Genomic DNA, 19,070 nt, shown 5'->3' on the forward strand with positions numbered 1-19,070 from the left:
CAACTACTGCGGTCACAGCTGCATGACAAGGACTACAGGAGTTGGCAAGACCGTACAAACCAGGCTAGTAAGAGGGGATCTATGAAGATATTTCATAACCAGGCTTCCTAGATGAATGACCAGTAAACTCATTCTGAATGTTCTAGTGTTTTGCTAGAACATTCAATGTGTACCAACAACAACGGTCTCTCTCTCTCTCCTCTTCTGTACAATGGACGAACATCTATTTTCCCCAGCCATCCCTCCACCCACAAAGGCCACACCAGTTCAAAGGATCATACAATTTCTGTTTTTGAAGTTCATTTATTTAACAAAACTGAGCAGGAAGCAGACCAATATGAAGTGATAGATACATATAATAGAGTGAACTTTGAACTCTTTACCTCTACCCAGCCCTGTGCTATTAGTTGAAGGCTGTTTGATCTCATCACAAATTACACTCTGGTTCATGTCTACTGACCTATCCCATAACTAACTCAGTGTTGGGGAGTATTTCCACTACTTGAATTACAACTATCATGTCTCCGCCAGTGAATTATTTTCCAGTCTAAATTTGTGACCATTTTGAGATACAATAAGATATATTTTATTTTAATTCTGTGTGCACAGTATGACGCTCTGACGTCATGTAAACTAGTGGCAGCCACATACGAAGGAAGACAATGCTGCATGAAACTGTAGATACACGATACTGGCACACAGTACCCATAGATTCAGTAACTAAGAAACAAACTAAACCATCCTGTATAATGAAATCATCCCTGTATGATGTATTTTTCATCATATGATACAAAATGCATCACACAGGGATGATTTCTGCATTTTGAAAGTTATCTGTAAAACGTGATCGCTGATAAGCAAAACATTTTTAGGATTATGTCAACAATGAAACAAATACCAAAAGATAGTCTTTGGGTGGAGTTTTCCTTTTAAAGTGCCAGGATAAGTACAAGCCCTAAACATGTTAACAAATATACCAGACTCAAGATAAGAGTGGAGAGCCTAAAATGGTAGACCTAACGATTTTACCATGCTGATGAAAATGTATATTTTAAGCAAAGATGGCGTCTGCGACCAAAAGGGACCCTATTCCCTTTTTATTAGGGTGTCATTTGGGATGCATCCATCGTATACGTTTCTTAGATAAAAATCACTAAACTTGATCAAACATGACCATCAATATACATGGACCACCAGTCAGTTACAGGTCAACCTCTCCTCAAATGGCATAATCAGGTAAACTCCTATTTGTGAAAATCAGCAGCATTGTCTTCAGACAGATGGCTTCGTTTTTCTAAAGGGGAACACGTTGCCAAACTACCAGTTGCAGACAGTGGTTCGTCACGCTATCTGACGTAAGACCAATTAAATCTGCCGTAAACTATAAATTCTCTACTGCACCCATGTTCTCCAAATGATGGACAATGATAAGTGAAAATCCCCATTGTTGATAGGGAAGCACCCCCAGTTCAAAGGGAGATTGTGCCACTGCCTCTGGGACATTACATTGTCCACATTTGGATTTAAAATAGTGAACGCGTCGCTGGACTGTTCCAGCCAATACCATAGTAAAAGAGTGCCCTGTGGATGAGGATGCTTCCCCCTGCTTCCCCTCCTCTCTGTCCATCATGCTACTTAAGAGGTACCCAGCAGTCCCTGCTGTGCTCTAGCCAATCAGATCACCCAGTCAGTTCCTCTTCCTGGTGGGCTTCTCGGGGGCCTCCCCCCCCTCTTCGGAGGCCTGGGGACCAGAGAATGCGTGGTGGTACAGGTGCCCGTGATTGGCTGCAGCGTTATACAGCTTATACAGTGCCTGGAGAAAGGAGGAGGAAAGAGGGATCGTAACTATCTGGCCAAGAATAGGGGGGGGGGCATTTTAAAATAATTCATTGTCAGAATGCTTAAGATTGTTGGTTCCGAATGTGTGCAATGTGTCTAGATACAGAAACGGTACTTCCTAGGCAACATTTAGCCTTCTACAGAACCTGTGAACAACAGGACAGGAAGAGGGTGTGTTTCAGACTAACCAATACTGGAATGCTCAAGATGGATAGAGTTATTGGTACATCCAGTAGGTCTATACCATAGATGGATTGATACATCCAGTAGGCCTATACCACAGAGATGGATTGATACATCCAGTAGGCCTATACCACAGAGATGGATTGATACATCCAGTAGGCCTATACCACAGATGAATTGATACATCCAGTAGGCCTATACCACAGATGAATTGATACATCCAGTAGGCCTATACCACAGAGATGGATTGATACACCCAGTAGGCCTATACCACAGAGATGGATTGATACACCCAGTAGGCCTATACCACAGAGATGGATTGAAACATCCAGTAGACCTATACCACAGAGATGGATTGAAACATCCAGTAGACCTATACCATAGAGATGGATAAGAAAGAGGACTTATCTTAGTATCTGTACCATTATGGATAAACTAGTTCTATCCATCTGAAGTTCTCTTTTTATCTCTATGGCCTAACACTGACTGATTGAGAGCCCAACTCCCCACTCACCTCATTTGTGCTTCCCTGTTGCAAAACATAGAGGAAAAACATAAACACAGGTCTTAGACAAATAAATCAAATGTAATATAAAATATTTACATGTTTTGAAATGTTTTCAGCTCAAACTCTAAAGACAACACGTTGTGATTATTTCCAGATTGTTCAACACAGTAAAATGTTATGTCGCCACCTAGTGGTTTAGATGCTCTATCACTTACTTATACACAACATCTGTAGTTAAAACTTAGGATCCTTAGGGTTTAGGAGTCCATAAACTTTTAATCACTTTATGGTACACACATCGATATGATAACGCACATTGTCATAGAGAGCATGTACGGTGTCCATTTTAGGACATCCTCAGCCTCAAACCTTCCTTGAGTCATTCCTTTTCCTCCTTTTGAGTCAATCCCTTCAAGGAGGAGTACGATTTGACTCAATGGATGGGGTGAAGTATGAGGCTGTGAATATCCTAAAAATGGACACCCATACCCCTGGCAATAAACTAAAAAATAGAATAAAATACCATTTGGGCATAGCCCAGGTCTGGGGACCTACCTGGTCCCAGAGTGCTCCAGCCACCTGGTCGATGACCTGGCCCAGCTCTCGGTACTCTCCGGAGTAACGGATATAGGCCCAGGTACACAGGGTGATCAGCGCCAGGCCCAGAATCATATTACACACGCTGGCGATGATGTCAACCCCCACGAAGCCCGTGATCCCCGCCGCCACGTACATGATGAAGATGACCACGAACAGCGTGGCCGGGGTGCGGGCGGCGTGGAAGATGTTCTTGGAGTCGTTGTGCTTGATGTATTGGTTGAACACCTCGTCCACCTGGAACAGAGTTGGTTATAGGGGATTGACCATAATGCTACTCTAGAAATAAGTCCATTCATTCTGCTCTGAAGAGCCACAGCTACAGCAGAATTCTAATTTAAAAGGTAATTTCCGATTGACCCATAGTCTTTATTTTATGTACATATTGGACCTTTTATTTTAACAGGAAGTCAACATTGAGACAGAGGGTCTCATTTCCAGGTGAGCCCTGTGAACACAATACACAAAAATACGCGAAAAAAAAAACAATCATAAAGAAAAGTTACATATCTCAGCTACTAGGTCCTCAATCAACACTCTAAACTACCTGAGCGGCACTAGAACATCCCATTTTAATGAGATCTGCAGATTGTTCCAGAAGTGGGCCCGCTTCAAAACGAAAAAAAAAGTATCTACACAATTTGCTGGAGACCTGAGGAACCTCAAGAGTTAACCAACCCTGTCAATGTGTTGTGTCACTCATGTCTTTATACTTCAACAACGTAGTGAGGTTAAGTCGGAAGCTTGTGCTGTAGAGCTTTGTAAACAGAAGGATTAATGAAGTGATCTACAAGACATTAATGAGGACCAGCCAAACTTTCCATACAGGATGCAGTGATGCGTATTAAAAATGTCACTTGTGATAAAAAAGAAGGGCGCTATGGTTGACGGCATCCAGAGGTTTAAGACTAGTGATTGCTGCATTCCCATAAATGATGTCACCATAGTAAAGAACCGACAGGATGGTTGACTTACAATCTGCTTCCTGCTGTTTAGGGAAGGATCTATTTCTATAGAATAAGCCTACCTTAATTCAGCTTCTTAACTAGCTCATCTGTAGGTTTTTTTAAAACATCAATTTATTGTCAGCCCAGCCTGGTCAGATGTAGGAGCCATAGCATACAAAACAGTGCCATCTGCATAGAGATGACTATTACAGGTTTTTTCTATGCAGATTCCACCTTTAAAATTTCAAATCGCACTGTTAGCACGGCTCTTCAGCGCTACAGATTGAATCGAGCCCTAAACCTAGACCTGGGTGAAAAAAGATAACTCTAGAGAATCTCCATTAAATGCTTTATAGTCCAGGATAAGGCTTATTCTGTTTCCAGTCGACGGCCCCTGAATGTTTCCAGTCGACGGCCCGTGACTGTTTCCAGTCGACGGCCCCTGAATGTTTCCAGTGCCTAAGGTCTACACCCACTTTCAAAATATTCCCCCTTTTGTTGGTTTACAGCCCGAAATTAAAATGCATTAAAATATATTATTTTTGTCATCGATCTACACATCCTGCCCGACAACTTCCAAGTGAAAAAACATATTCAGATTTATTTATATCAATAAAAAACGAACATAAATACCTTGGTTGGATAAGTGTCCACCCACTTGTAATATTGTAATAGCAATCCTAAATGAGCTTGGCTGTAACCAATCACCTTCACCAATCACCTACACCAATCACCTTCTGCAATCACCTTCACACACCAAGTGAATTAGCATCCATCTGTATTACATTTGAGTGATTTACATGATTTCAGGATAAATTCAGCAGTTCCTGTAGGTTCCTTCTATTATTGGGGAAGTTCTAATGGGTAACAAGGTTAGAACATTTTGTTTGCTTGCTGACCGCCATAATACCAAAGAAGAAGAAAGATGGTTCCCTCTGCTGGGTAGTGAATTGCAAAGCAGACACTTCAACCATGAGCACCAAGGAGCGTTCAAAAGATTTCCAGGACAAAGTTGTGTTAAGGCCAAGATCAGGGGATGTGTATAAAACAATTTCAACAGCCTTGAATATCCCTTGGTAAAGATGATCATTAAGAACCGGAAGGTGTATGGCACTACCGAGACCCTGCCTAGATCAGGTCGTCGCTCCAACCTGGATGACTGAGTCAGTAGGAGACTGATCAGAGAGAGGCTACTAAGAGTTCAATGGCAACTTTGAAAGAGCTACAGGTTTTTATTTCCACGACTGGTCACAGTGTGCACGTGACAACAATGTCTGCCATGTATAGTAGCGTGGCCCGAAGGAAGCCATTACTCCAGAAAGCCCACCTTGAATCCTGTTTGAAGGATGAAACAAAAATAAATACAAATAAAAAAGTAGAACACTACGGAGATTCTTTAGCTATATGGCAAAAAGTTTAGTCGTCTGAAGAAACAACAACTGAACCTTTTGCCCTGAATGCAAAGCGTTACGTTTGGCGCAAATCCAACATGGCACATCACCCAATGAACACCATCCCTACTGTGAAGCATGGTGTTGGCAGCACCATGTTATGGAGAAGTTTCTGATCAGGATAGAACAGGAAATTAATGTAGCAATGTACAGAAAAGTCCTTGAGGAAAAGCTGCTGCCCTCTGCGAGAAAGCTGAAACTGGGACAGAAGTTCACCTTTCAACATGACAACGAAGCACACAGTCAAAGCTACAGTGGTGTGGCTAAGGAATAAATTACTTAGAGATTGAATGACTTGAAGATTGCTGTCCATCAACGCTCCGCCAGGAATTTAACAGAGCTTGAACAGTTTTGTAAAGAACAATGGTCAAAGGTATGCAAAGTAGGTAGAGCGCTATCCCAACAACCCCAACGGAAGACAGGGGGTTCAGATCCCACCTGTAACATAACACAAAAGAGGGAATTTCCTATTGGGTTAATGGTTATAAGAAAGATGTTGGTTTTCCGTGCGAGAGACAGGGGGTTCAGATTCCACCTGTGCTTCCTGTGACATACCTCTCCCTCCAGCTGTAGCAGGTAGCGTCGACTGAACTCCTCCCCTCCCATTTTCTTGACCCCACGGAACACCTGGAGGGCTTCCTCTCTGATGTCACTGTGTCTGGCCTGGAGCTCTGCTGGGGCCAGGAAGGGCCGGTCCCCACCACACACCTGGGGAGAGAGGACAACAGTAGGTCTCTGGGACAACAGTAGGTCTCAGGTAGGCAGCAGCATTAGAATTGGAGATAAGCCCGGATAAGTCCGTCACAGAATACAGCCCTGCCTTGTCACCTGCTCCATCTTCTTGTTGTACAGGTCCCTGGCTGCTGCCACTGCTGCCAGGTTGTTGGCCTCTGCTGTGGCCTGAGGAACACCACATGGTTAGATTCATCCGGTAATAATGCATTATAACGATGGAAGAAAGATACAACACAAGACATTGTTACCTGCAGCATGGATTTCGGGTGTGGCAGCTCCTCCCCCTGGTAGATTTTGATGTATGCCTGGGTAGTGGGGGGGGGGGGGGGTTTGGGAAATCGTCATCAACAAACACCTACATTACTTAACAACATTTCAATAACATTATTTTCACTGGTTGGTTGAAACATTCACTCCATTGTGAACATCGATTGATGCACATTGTTTAACCGTACTAAATTCGAGTAGCCTGGTCCCAGATCTGTTTGTGCTGTCTTGTTAACTTCTGACAACAACCATAGGACTTGGTAAGACTGCACAAACAGATCTGGAACCAGGCTAAAAATCGAAGACCCCGGACCTTGAAGTACTCCAGCAGGCCTCTGCAGGTGATGTTGCTGCCGTTGATCTCCTTGACATCCAGGTTCTTGGGACTCAGCAGCCACGGGACCAGGATCTGCAGGTTGTTGATGAACTCACGGTCGATCTCTAAACACGGGTCAGGGAGAAGTGAGATTAGATGAATGGTAGGGTAGGTATGTAACCATGTTACTTCCGTGCCTATCCTGTCTCGAGCTGGGCTTGAACCAGCGGCCCTATGCATTAACCAAATAGGAGGGCTAAACAAAAACACACTTCCTGTCATGTGACAATTTCAGTCATGTTCCTGTAAAATGAAATCGCGTCAAAGGAACGTCTAACTTTAATTATTATTTACTTTTAACTAGGCAAGTCAGTTAAGAACAAATTCTTATTTACAATGACAGCCTACCAGGGGAACAGTGGGTTAACTGCCTTGTTCAGGGGGCAGAACGACAGATTTTTACCTTGTCAACTCTGGGATTCGATCAAACAACCTTTCGGTTACTGGCCCAACGCTCTAACCACTAGGCTACCTGCCTCCCCCCTCTAACCACTAGGCTACCTGCCTCCCCCCTCTAACCACTAGGCTACCTGCCTCCCCCCTCTAACCACTAGGCTACCTGCCGCCTCAAACTATAGTGTGCTGTGCGCTTTAAATTAATCAATGGGATTAGTCTGTTGTGTTTTGTCATCACAAAGTGTGTTGTGCTTGTTTTAAGACCACCAAGATGACAAAATATGTATTGTACCTTTGAGTCTGCCGTCGAAGTTCGGGTTGGTGGCCACTTTGAGTCCGGGGTGAGGCATCAGGAAGCAGGAGATGTTGGTGAAGCAGGAGTGGATGTGTTTACGAACGTTCTGCAGCTCCTCATGTTGGTTCTCAGAGATCTACAATACAGAACCACAGACACCAACAAAGACACAAACAGTCAACCACAGACACAAGCTCAGTTGGTAACAGGGTACTGCTACCAAATCCAAGGTCATGGGTTCAATTCCTGCAGAGGATTAGAGGGATCTGTATGTTTGTTTGGATTAAAGTGTCTTCTTATATTACTATTATCATCATTATCGTTATAATCATTATCATCATTATTATTATTATCATCATCATTATCATCATTACCATTATCAATATTATTGTTATCATCATCGCTATTATTATCATTATTATTATCATCATCATCATCATTATCATTATCATCATCATTATTAGCATTATTATTATCATCATCATCATTATTCTTATCATCAGTATTATTATTATCATTATCACCAGTATTATTATCATCAGTATCATCATTATTATCATCACCATCATCATTAGCATTATTATTATTATCATTATTATTATCACCAGTATTATTATTATTATTATCATCATTATTATCATCATCATTATCATCATTGTCATTATCAGCTTCATCATTATTATCATTATTATCATCAGTATTATTATTAGTATTATTATCATCATTATCATTATTATAACTAACATGATCATGTCGCATAAATAGCAGCCTTTCAGTTTCAAGTAACAACACTGTGTTAATATAACTCTTGTTATCTTTATATGAACCACTATAATCATTGTTCATCTGTGACCTCTGACCTTGAGTCTTTTCTCCAGGAACTTCATGCCTCCTTCCTGCCCGTAGCCAAACTCGTAGGGAAAACTCCAATCCCGGACCAGGAATATCATGGACTGGAACAATACAGACATGGCTTCAGTAAGTTACGGTGCAGTGGCAAAGCATTAGCAAGGAAAGTCTCTGACAGCAAGAAGCTATCAAAGTAAAAAGGACCTAAATAATTCCTGCTCTGGTGAATCAGCATCGTTAAACCAGCCTGATCTAAACCAGCCTTCTGGTAAACTGAATCAGCCTCGTTAAACCAGCCTGAGTTAAACCAGCCTTCTGGTAAACTGAATCAGCCTCGTTAAACCAGCCTTCTGGTAAACTGAATCAGCATCGTTAAACCAGCCTGATTTAAACCAGCCTTCTGGTAAACTGGATCAGCATCGTTAAACCAGCCTGATCTAAACCAGTCTTCTGGTTAACTGGATCAGCCTCGTTAAACCAGCCTGAGTTAAACCAGCCTTCTGGTAAAGCATCGTTAAACCAGCCTTCTGGTAAACTGAATCAGCATCGTTAAACCAGCCTGATTTAAACCAGCCTTCTGGTAAACTGAATCAGTCTCGTTAAACCAGCCTTCTGGTAAACTGAATCAGCATCGTTAAACCAGCCTGATTTAAACCAGCCTTCTGGTAAACTGGATCAGCATCGTTAAACCAGCCTGATCTAAACCAGTCTTCTGGTTAACTGGATCAGCCTCGTTAAACCAGCCTGAGTTAAACCAGCCTTCTGGTAAAGCATCGTTAAACCAGCCTTCTGGTAAACTGAATCAGCATCGTTAAACCAGCCTGATTTAAACCAGCCTTCTGGTAAACTGAATCAGCCTCGTTAAACCAGCCCGAGTTAAACCAGCCTTCTGGTAAACTGGATCAGCCTCGTTAAACCAGCCTGATTTAAACCAGCCTTCTGGTAAACTGGATCAGCCTCGTTAAACCAGCCCGAGTTAAACCAGCCTTCTGGTAAACTGAATCAGCATCGTTAAACCAGCCTGATTTAAACCAGCCTTCTGGTAAACTGGATCAGCCTCGTTAAACCAGCCTGATTTAAACCAGCCTTCTGGTAAACTGAATCAGCATCGTTAAACCAGCCCGAGTTAAACCAGCCTTCTGGTAAACTGGATCAGCCTCGTTAAACCAGCCTGATTTAAACCAGCCTTCTGGTAAAGCATCGTTAAACCAGCCTGATCTAAACCAGCCTTCTGGTCAACTGAATCAGCATCGTTAAACCACCCTGATCTCGCGAGCTCACATTCTGTTTCACGAACATCAGCGCAGTGGTCAGTCTGGTTGCACAAGCCTAAAACTGAATAACAGAAAGGAGAGAATGTCCTACCTGGAATGGTTTAAGGAAAGTTTCCTCCATAGCGAGTCTGCCATATTCAGTGAAGAGCTACAAAAACACCACAAAGAGAGAGGAGAAGAAAGAAAAAAAAAATCAACATTGATCACAATCAGGCGTTTTAAAAGTGTTCAGAGAAACAGCTAATTTTAGAGTCATTATCTATCTGAATTTCTCCACAGTGAAAGATCTCAGTGATAATGTAGGTGATGTAATCAATCCGTCTACTGTACCTGTAAGTGTTGAAGATCATCCTCCTGCACGTTCTGGGAGATGTTGTACACCTGCGAAACGAGATTCAACTTTTCTACTCCAACATGTTTTTTTGCACAGAACATCTACCGTTGTCAAGGTCTCTATTTATGTCATTATTTATGTTCAAAGACAGTGGGGTCGTTAAGGGCCAAAGCCACTATATCTGTTAAGACAGTGGGGTCGTTAGGGCCAAAGCCACTGTACCTGTTAAGACAGTGGGGTCGTTAAGGGCCAAAGCCACTGTATCTGTTAAGACAGTGGGGTCGTTAAGGGCCAAAGCCACTGTATCTGTTAAGACAGTGGTGTCGTTAAGGGCCAAAGCCACTGTATCTGTTAAGACAGTGGTGTCGTTAAGGGCCAAAGCCACTGTATCTGTTAAGACAGTGGTGTCGTTAAGGGCCAAAGCCACTGTATCTGTTAAGACAGTGGTGTCGTTAAGGGCCAAAGCCACTGTATCTGTTAAGACAGTGGGGTCGTTAAGGGCCAAAGCCACTGTATCTGTTAAGACAGTGGGGTCGTTAAGGGCCAAAGCCACTGTATCTGTTAAGACAGTGGGGTCGTTAAGGGCCAAAGCCACTGTATCTGTTAAGACAGTGGGGTCGTTAAGGGCCAAAGCCACTGTATCTGTTAAGACAGTGGGGTCGTTAAGGGCCAAAGCCACTGTATCTGTTAAGACAGTGGGGTCGTTAAGGGCCAAAGCCACTGTACCTGTTAAGACAGTGGGGTCGTTAAGGGCCAAAGCCACTGTACCTGTTAAGACAGTGGGGTCGTTAGGACCAAAGCCACTGTATCTGTTAAGACAGTGGGGTCGTTAAGGGCCAAAGCCACTGTATCTGTTAAGACAGTGGGGTCGTTAAGGGCCAAAGCCACTGTATCTGTTAAGACAGTGGGGTCGTTAAGGGCCAAAGCCACTGTATCTGTTAAGACAGTGGTGTCGTTAAGGGCCAAAGCCACTGTATCTGTTAAGACAGTGGGGTCGTTAAGGGCCAAAGCCACTGTATCTGTTAAGACAGTGGGGTCGTTAAGGGCCAAAGCCACTGTATCTGTTAAGACAGTGGGGTCGTTAAGGGCCAAAGCCACTGTATCTGTTAAGACAGTGGGGTCGTTAAGGGCCAAAGCCACTGTATCTGTTAAGACAGTGGGGTCGTTAAGGGCCAAAGCCACTGTATCTGTTAAGACAGTGGGGTCGTTAAGGGCCAAAGCCACTGTACCTGTTAAGACAGTGGGGTCGTTAGGACCAAAGCCACTGTATCTGTTAAGACAGTGGGGTCGTTAAGGGCCAAAGCCACTGTATCTGTTAAGACAGTGGGGTCGTTAAGGGCCAAAGCCACTGTATCTGTTAAGACAGTGGGGTCGTTAAGGACCAAAGCCACTGTACCTGTTAAGACAGCAGGGTCGTTAGGGGCCAAAGCCACTGTATCTGTTAAGACAGTGGGGTCGTTAAGGGCCAAAGCCACTGTATCTGTTAAGACAGTGGGGTCGTTAAGGGCCAAAGCCACTGTACCTGTTAAGACAGTGGGGTCGTTAGGACCAAAGCCACTGTATCTGTTAAGACAGTGGGGTCATTAAGGGCCAAAGCCACTGTATCTGTTAAGACAGTGGGGTCGTTAAGGGCCAAAGCCACTGTATCTGTTAAGACAGTGGGGTCGTTAAGGACCAAAGCCACTGTACCTGTTAAGACAGTAGGGTCGTTAGGGGCCAAAGCCACTGTATCTGTTAAGACAGTAGGGTCGTTAGGGGCCAAAGCCACTGTATCTGTTAAGACAGTAGGGTCGTTAGGGGCCAAAGCCACTGTATTGTACCTGCATGGAGCTGATCATAGTGCTTAGTGCGAACACAGTGGCTGAATCCCTCAACGTTGACTGGCTGTCAAACGTTCCCTGGGTATCCATCAGTAGAACTGCCACCTGAGGGACGAGACAGGAGAAGAGAACTCTTCATTCATCAGTGTTAATGTTGTTACACTTTAAATTGGAGAGACAAACCTGAAGATGTACAGTTCACTTCCTGCAATTCTACACATTTTGCCATGGCGAGGAGAGAACTATTTACATAATTACTACAGGTTTAGGTAGCTGGCTGCTAGACTAACTTACCAATCTAAAAACATGCTAGCTGACATGAGCTAATTAAGTGATTCTCAGTGACTGACAACAAGAGTAAAACTGATGATGCACAACCACATTTAGAAATTCACCTGGTTTATTCTACTATTATAAATCACAACAGTAAGTTAAGACCCTGACTGAGTTCCACTGAGCGGGCCCATCCCTGATTAACATGGACCAAACAATGTCTCTAACTGTAGTCGTTATACAGAATCTACCCATGGGGCTCTGAGTCAAAAGTAGTGCACTATGTAGGGAATAGGGTCTAAAGTAGTGCAGAATGAAGGGAATAGGGTCTAAAGTAGTGCACTACGTAGGGAATAGGGTCTAAAGTAGTGCACTACGTAGGGAATAGGGTCTAAAGTAGTGCAGTATGTAGGGAATAGGGTCTAAAGTAGTGCAGTATGTAGGGATTAGGGTCTAAAGTAGTGCACTATGTAGGGATTAGGGTCTAAAGTAGTGCACTATGTAGGGATTAGGGTCTAAAGTAGTGCACTATGTAGGGGATAGGGTCTAAAGTAGTGCACTATGTAGGGAATAGGGTCTAAAGTAGTGCACTATGTAGGGAATAGGGTCTAAAGTAGTGTAGTATGTAGGGAATAGGGTCTAAAGTAGTGCACTATGTAGGGAATAGGGTCTAAAGTAGTGTAGTATTTAGGGAATAGGGTGCCATTTGGGACGCATACCCTTGAATACAGGTCAAATGTGAGGATCTGATACCTTGCGTCCATCTGGCTTGTCCACCAGGAAGACTTCGCTCCAGATCTGAATCCCTGTGGTCTCCCTCTCAGATCCACCTCTCCAGGAGAACCCTGTCAGAGGCTCCTCTGCCTCCCCCAGCCACTCCTCAGACGCCTGGGGACATTAGATTGGATATAGACTGATTCAGGAGAGAAACACAACACAGATTGAAGCTTCTTCGACCAATCCTGCTGCTACCATATTAGTCACAAACCTTAAAACAGTAAGACGCACCATAACCTTAATCATCACATTATGTCAATGTAGCAACAGTGACACAAAGTTTAATTACAGATCGTCTCTTACACGCTGAAGGATGGGTCATAGCCGGGTCAAGAGATATGAACACAAGCTAATCCCAAAAGCCAGGTGTGACAGGCGTCATTTAACAGTATTGCTTCCTTCCTCACCAGCTCACACAGAGACTGGACCTCTGGACCGCTGTCTCACAAACACAAGTGACCTTCCTAATGTCTTAGCCAACTTCGCCACTAAAAAGATAGCATACCCCGCAACATGGATGGAGACATTTCAAGCTGAGGAGTGAGGTTACCAATCCCCATCATTTACACAAGCACGACCTTTGAATTCACCTGGCTGTACATGTAACGCAGCATGAAGTCCATGAGGAAGGACTTGCCCTTGCGGAACGCCCCGGCCACAGATATGGCCACCACTTCCCTGTTGTGGACCTCTTCGGCCAATAGGATCCGGCTCAGCGCCGCCTCGTCCAACTCAAAGGTGTGGTCTTCCTTGACAACAAGCACCTGGATGGGCCGCGCCCTTCCATCAGGCTCCTCCTCCTCTGAGCTCCAGTCGTAGGTGGCTTTGTCTGTGAAGGACCCTGTCACATGACACGGGAGGTACAAATTTTTACAAAGAAATTTCACATCCTATAATTCTCTCAAGTGCGTCCGAAATGGCTCCCTATTTCCTATGTAGTGCATAGTATAGTGTACTTTTGACCAGAGATCTAAGAGCCCTATATAGTGCACTACCCTATGGGTCCTGTTCAAAAGTAGTGCACTAAATAGGGAATAGGGCGCCATTTGGGACACCGACTCACACTATAATACTCCCCAGTGATTTATTGGGGAACCAATGTTTCAGTGTAACCGATGTGAAATGGCTAGTTAGTTAGCGGTGGTGCGCGCTAATAGCGTTTCAATCAGTGACGTCACTCGCTCTGAGACCTGAAGTGGTTGTTCCCCTTGCGTTGCAAGGGCTGCAGCTTTTGTGGCGCGATGGGTAACGATGCTTCGTGGGGTGTCAGTTGTTGTGTGTGCAAGGGTCCCTGGTTTGAGCCCGGGTTGGGGCGAAGAGAGGGATGGAACCTACACTGTTACATCAGCACCCAGTACCTTCCTCAGGGTTGAAGGGAAAACGGAGACAGACTTAACACCAATATCCAGAGGGAGGAGGAATAAACTGAAAAAGATGATGCCATCAAAGCGCACAAACATGTTTTTGTGAATTGAATTAAAATCTGGATATGTCAATAACTTTTTCGTAATGGCAAGTAGTGTTAAAGGCTTGTTAATACCATAACAGCTATCTACCCTGGTGGTTAACAGATCAGTATCATCTCATCACCAAAAATCTGCATCACAAATGGCACCCTATTCCATATATGGAGTGGGCCCTGGTCAAAAGTAGTGCACTATGTAGGGAATAGAGTGCCATTTGGGACACCAACATACTGTAGCTGAGCGAGATGTTAAATCCAGTAATGATTAAAGTTAAGCATTGGTTCAGAACAGAGGATGTGCATTGAGACAGAGAGAGAGAGAGACAGAGAGAGAGAGAGAAATCTTTCCTTTCCAGGAAGGCAGTGACTCAGTCTGCCTCTTCACAGTCTCCAGAGGCCTAATGGCTGTGTAGGCCGCAAAATCCTAGCTAGTCTGCTAACAGGGAGAAGACTGAGGAGCACACAGTCACTATATGGTGGCTGTCTATCTTTCGGGGTGTGTGTGTGGTTAACAATAGTCAATGTTGAATCATTTTCTCCCCTTGAAGTAATGTGCAGTGTTAGCAGGCTGTTAACACAGAGAAGAGTTGATAGATGGAACGCCTACTGTCTAAGAATATATCTTATCACCCACAACACTCCAAGCTCTATTTCTGCATTTGTATAAGATGACATAATAATAAACATAGCAAGTCTCATGAATACAAAAGTGACTAATACTGTAGGTGATAAAGGAACAGTCCAGTCATCCTATGTTTCTCTGGTCTGGACTGGGGCATTTATTTAATTCTCACAAAAAAGAAAAAAAGGCCAAAGCAAAGCCTGTCCTAAAATAACAGGTATCTCCACATCCCAAATGGCACATGATTATGTAATGCACTATATAGGGAATAGGGTGCCATTTGAGACATGGACCCCTGGTCAAAATAGGGCAGTATATAGGGAATAGGGTGTCATTTGGGACACAATCCCCAACTTCCAAACTAGCTGCTCCTTGACTCCTGCTCCAGAGCAGCTTCAGACATCAGCAGTCTAGGTCTACTCTGTACATGTACTGGGTCAATGCTCACTGCTGCTCAAATCTCTTTGATAACAAAAAAACATTCTATGTCACTCTATAGCTTCCACCCCAGTCATTCTATCACAATAGGCTATCACAATAGGCTACATTATGTTGAATACCTGACAGCTCTTAGTATAGACGGTATAGCAGGGTTCTGTTGACGTCTATGGCTCTTAGTATAGACGATATAGCAGGGTTGTGTTGACGTCTATGGCTCTTAGTATGTCTAATGATGACGGTTGTACACAAGCTCATTTTTACTATGTGATAACAGACCCAAACGACATGGCACAATTGGTGTTTATCAAAACAGATATGAGATGAACACCAATCAGAAACCAGCGACATACATACAGTAGCTGAGTGAAATGTAATGCTGAGGATGATGCCATCTGTTTGCCTCAGGTCCACCCATACCCCCTGTAGCTAACCCATACCCCCTATAGCCACACCGCCTTGACAGGTATTTGTGTAAGGGCCTAGTCCTGTAAATCAAATCTCTCTAACACTGGTTAATTCTAGCATTGTGTTTTTATTGGTGTCGTTCGTTATTCTGTGCCGTAATCATTTTAAAGGGTGCGGGGATGCTCAGACAGACGATCCACTGGCCTGTAGAACTAGAGTGAATAGAATAGAATAGACGCTTGGCCTGGGTTTATATTAGTTGATCAGCTGAACGGGGCTTGGTTGGGTCTGATCCAGGTCAGCGTTTTTGCGATAGTTGAGCATTCAATAGATTTTAACGGTTTGTTCTGACAACAACATGCAAATTACAACGACTGTCCCATCATTATTCATACACAAACAATCTGATCAAGCTGCATTGCTGAGACTCTCCCATAGCCTAGGCTACATTAAATAGGCTAAATAGCGCACCTCTTTATTACGTGCGTCTACAGAGGACCGATTTAGTCATCTTCATAATGATGAACCACTCACCCCAGCTGTCTCGGTCTTTACGGTTTCTCGCCATGGTGTTGTTCCTTTCTGTTTGACGGTACGTGAGAACCGACGCGGCTGTCATGTAGACACGGGAGTTAACTGGAGGACCTCTAACAAACCGACACCGAGGAGGATGCTCATAGAAGAGAGGACGCTGAAGCCCACGGGAGTTGGGTGTGCAGTATTTGTATACATTTCAAGGTGGTGCTGTTTCGATGTTTTTCTGGACGTTTTTGTTGTGGCTCCAGTTGCTTGCTTATTTACATCTGTAGGTGGCGGTAGTTACACATCATCTAACAGACAGATTAAATACGGCTTGATTTAAACAACAACAACAAAAAGCATTTTAATCGATGAAATGATGTTAGTTGTTATTGTTTTCTTGTGAAGTCGGTAGGTACCCTGTACAGTTGAATGCATGGCGGATAAAGTACGGTTTCCCACTAGTTAGTAGCATCTCGTCAACAGGGGGATGTGGACTAGGTTGCTGTTCCACTTCAAGCTGTGTTCGCCGTTGTTTTCTGGGAGACTGAGCTGCCAGCAGAACTTTACACTTTCTCTCAATAGCAACATTGAATTTATGTTTGGAACAATAGGGAATTTATACCATTGGCACATTTTAACATATGCCTTTCGTATGTGTAATGTATATGGTGTAAATGGTAAGTTCGCCAACCGAGCTACTGTTTTTGGATTAACGTTCGTTAGCCAGCTAACCGTTTAGCTACTGTAACGTTTGCTTTGGATAATTTAACTAAGTCAATTTAACTAGGTTTTTGAAAAACATCACCCTGGTTGTTATCTAACTACAGTGTAAGTAGCTCACTTGACTTACTCTCTAACGTTAGAGGATTAATCATTGTATTTCTATAGCTAAATTCAATGATCAATCCATAGTTTCTGCTAACTTTTTTCCTAGCTAACTAGTTAGCTTGCAAGTTAGTTAGTTAGCCTCAAACTAACGTTAGCCGGCCAGACATCAAATACGTTGATTGTTAAATGTCTTGTGGTTGTTTGTTTTGTAACTACCTATTAGCTAGAGGTTTATTAACTATTATTTTTCTACTCTTGTCTTAACGGCAGGAAATGGACCAGAAGCTGGACTTGGAAGCAACACTCCTGCAGTTTTAGAGAATAACCAAATGATCACCACTTGAAGTAACAACGTTACTCCTCACCGAATGATACCGACGTGTATTTGCACAAGTTAACTTGCTAAATGTAAAGTGGAGTAGCCAGCCAGTTAGCTAGCTGCCATGGATATTTTTTCTAGACCTAGTGGAGAAATACAAAGAAAAAACCCTCAGCAGGATTTCGAGCTTATTCAACGAGTTGGGAGCGGCACATATGGAGACGTATACAAGGTATTTTTTGTTTGTTTTTCGATCTACCTTCAAACTGAATGAACAGCAGTAGCAGATTTCATGGTGTTCCCGAATTTAGATCAGTGTCTTACCAAAGCAAGCACCCTCACCTGTTGGAAGACACGACATCCCTATACCATTGCGAAGTCCTATAGAAACCTGGCGAGAGGACTCGCATTAAGTTGGAAAGGTTGTGTTTGTCTCCTCCAGGCCCATAGTTCAATTCTCTCTCAATGTGTTTTGCTTTTATGGCCAAGATGTGAGTAAAGTTATGCATAGTGGTTATGTGTACTCTTAGAGCCTACTAACACCTTGTTTCAATACGCAGAACCTTTGTTGTTGTCAGTTTGTCAATAGTAGTTTGTGTTACAGGGGCATTTGCGTTTTTAGAATGGAGTTGAATGGGAACCACAGGGAATGCTCATCTTCATGACATAATCAAGTATTTTAGCTGTTTAAACTCTTTGTGCAGCTTAAGGTCAACGCGAAATGTATACCTCTGGCCTAGTTAACAAGCACTTTTTTTTGGTATGTGGTCAGGTTATCCTCCTCTCTCCGCAAGTCGCTTTTGCCTGTTTTTTTAATTTTTTTTAAGAGAGCTGACTTGTGACATTTTGTAAAGGCTTTATTTAGAGTGGTGAGTCACCTACCAATCAAGGCTTTCATTTACTGATTCAACCTTCTGCCCACCACATTATCACTTTAGTGTCTTGGGTTCCAAATACAGGAGCTGGGAGATATAACCTACTTTATGGGCCAGCTGCAGTCATGTAGTATATAGCCTCCTTTATGGGCCAGCTTCAGTCATGTAGGATATATAGCCTCCTTTATGGGCCAGCTTCAGTCATGTAGGATATATAGCCTCCTTTATGGGCCTGCTACAGTCATGTAGGATGTATAGCCTCCTTTATGGGCCAGCTTCAGTCATGTAGGATGTAAAGCCTCCTTTATGGGCCTGCTACAGTCATGTAGGATGTAAAGCCTCCTTTATGGGCCAGCTACAGTCATGTAGGATGTATAGCCTCCTTTATGGGCCAGCTACAGTCATGTAGGATATATAGCCTCCTTTATGGGCCAGCTTCAGTCATGTAGGATATATATAGCCTCCTTTATGGGCCAGCTTCAGTCATGTAGGATTTTTATAGCCTCCTTTATGGGCCAGCTTCAGTCATGTAGGATTTTTATAGCCTCCTTTATGGGCCAGCTTCAGTCATGTAGGATATATAGACTCCTTTATGGGCCAGCTTCAGTCATGTAGGATATATAGCCTCCTTTATGGGCCAGCTTCAGTCATGTAGAATATATAGCCTCCTTT

General features: G+C 43.4%; 2 protein-coding genes across 12 annotated transcripts in view; one reads left to right on the forward strand and one right to left on the reverse strand.

Moving 5' to 3' along the window:
- Positions 1–283: 283 nt before the first annotated feature.
- Positions 284–17,994, reverse strand: LOC106611454 (atlastin-1). Of its 2 annotated transcripts, none has more exons than XM_014211662.2 (15): positions 17,866–17,994; positions 13,512–13,762; positions 12,898–13,032; positions 11,872–11,976; positions 10,048–10,098; positions 9,809–9,865; positions 8,455–8,547; positions 7,592–7,730; positions 6,841–6,968; positions 6,509–6,565; positions 6,354–6,425; positions 6,081–6,233; positions 3,086–3,364; positions 2,537–2,551; positions 284–1,813 (listed from the first exon to the last, which is right to left on the reverse strand). In XM_014211662.2, the coding sequence occupies exons 1-15, from the start codon at positions 17,882–17,884 to the stop codon at positions 1,688–1,690; spliced, it is 1,680 nt and encodes a 559-aa protein (XP_014067137.1). In that variant the 5' UTR covers positions 17,885–17,994; the 3' UTR covers positions 284–1,687. The 2 variants fall into 2 exon arrangements, with proteins under 2 accessions (XP_014067137.1, XP_014067136.1); XM_014211661.2 differs by lacking the exon at positions 17,866–17,994 and adding an exon at positions 16,389–16,568.
- The window catches only part of LOC106611444 (mitogen-activated protein kinase kinase kinase kinase 5), a 142,094-nt gene continuing 139,712 nt past the window's right edge, over positions 16,689–19,070 (forward strand). For 9 of the 10 annotated variants that reach the window (XR_006771010.1, XM_045723721.1, XM_045723723.1 and 6 more), the window contains exons 1-2: positions 16,689–17,204; positions 17,475–17,755. Coding sequence is in view for 9 of the 10 variants with exons in the window: in XM_045723721.1 (XP_045579677.1) it covers positions 17,648–17,755 (108 nt within the window). In the remaining variant the exon portion in view is untranslated. The remainder of the gene's footprint in view (positions 17,205–17,474; positions 17,756–19,070) is intronic. The other variant, XM_045723722.1, reaches the window with a different exon arrangement.

This window comes from Salmo salar, chromosome ssa09 (genome assembly GCF_905237065.1).
Source record: "Salmo salar chromosome ssa09, Ssal_v3.1, whole genome shotgun sequence".
Lineage (NCBI taxonomy): Eukaryota > Metazoa > Chordata > Actinopteri > Salmoniformes > Salmonidae > Salmo > Salmo salar.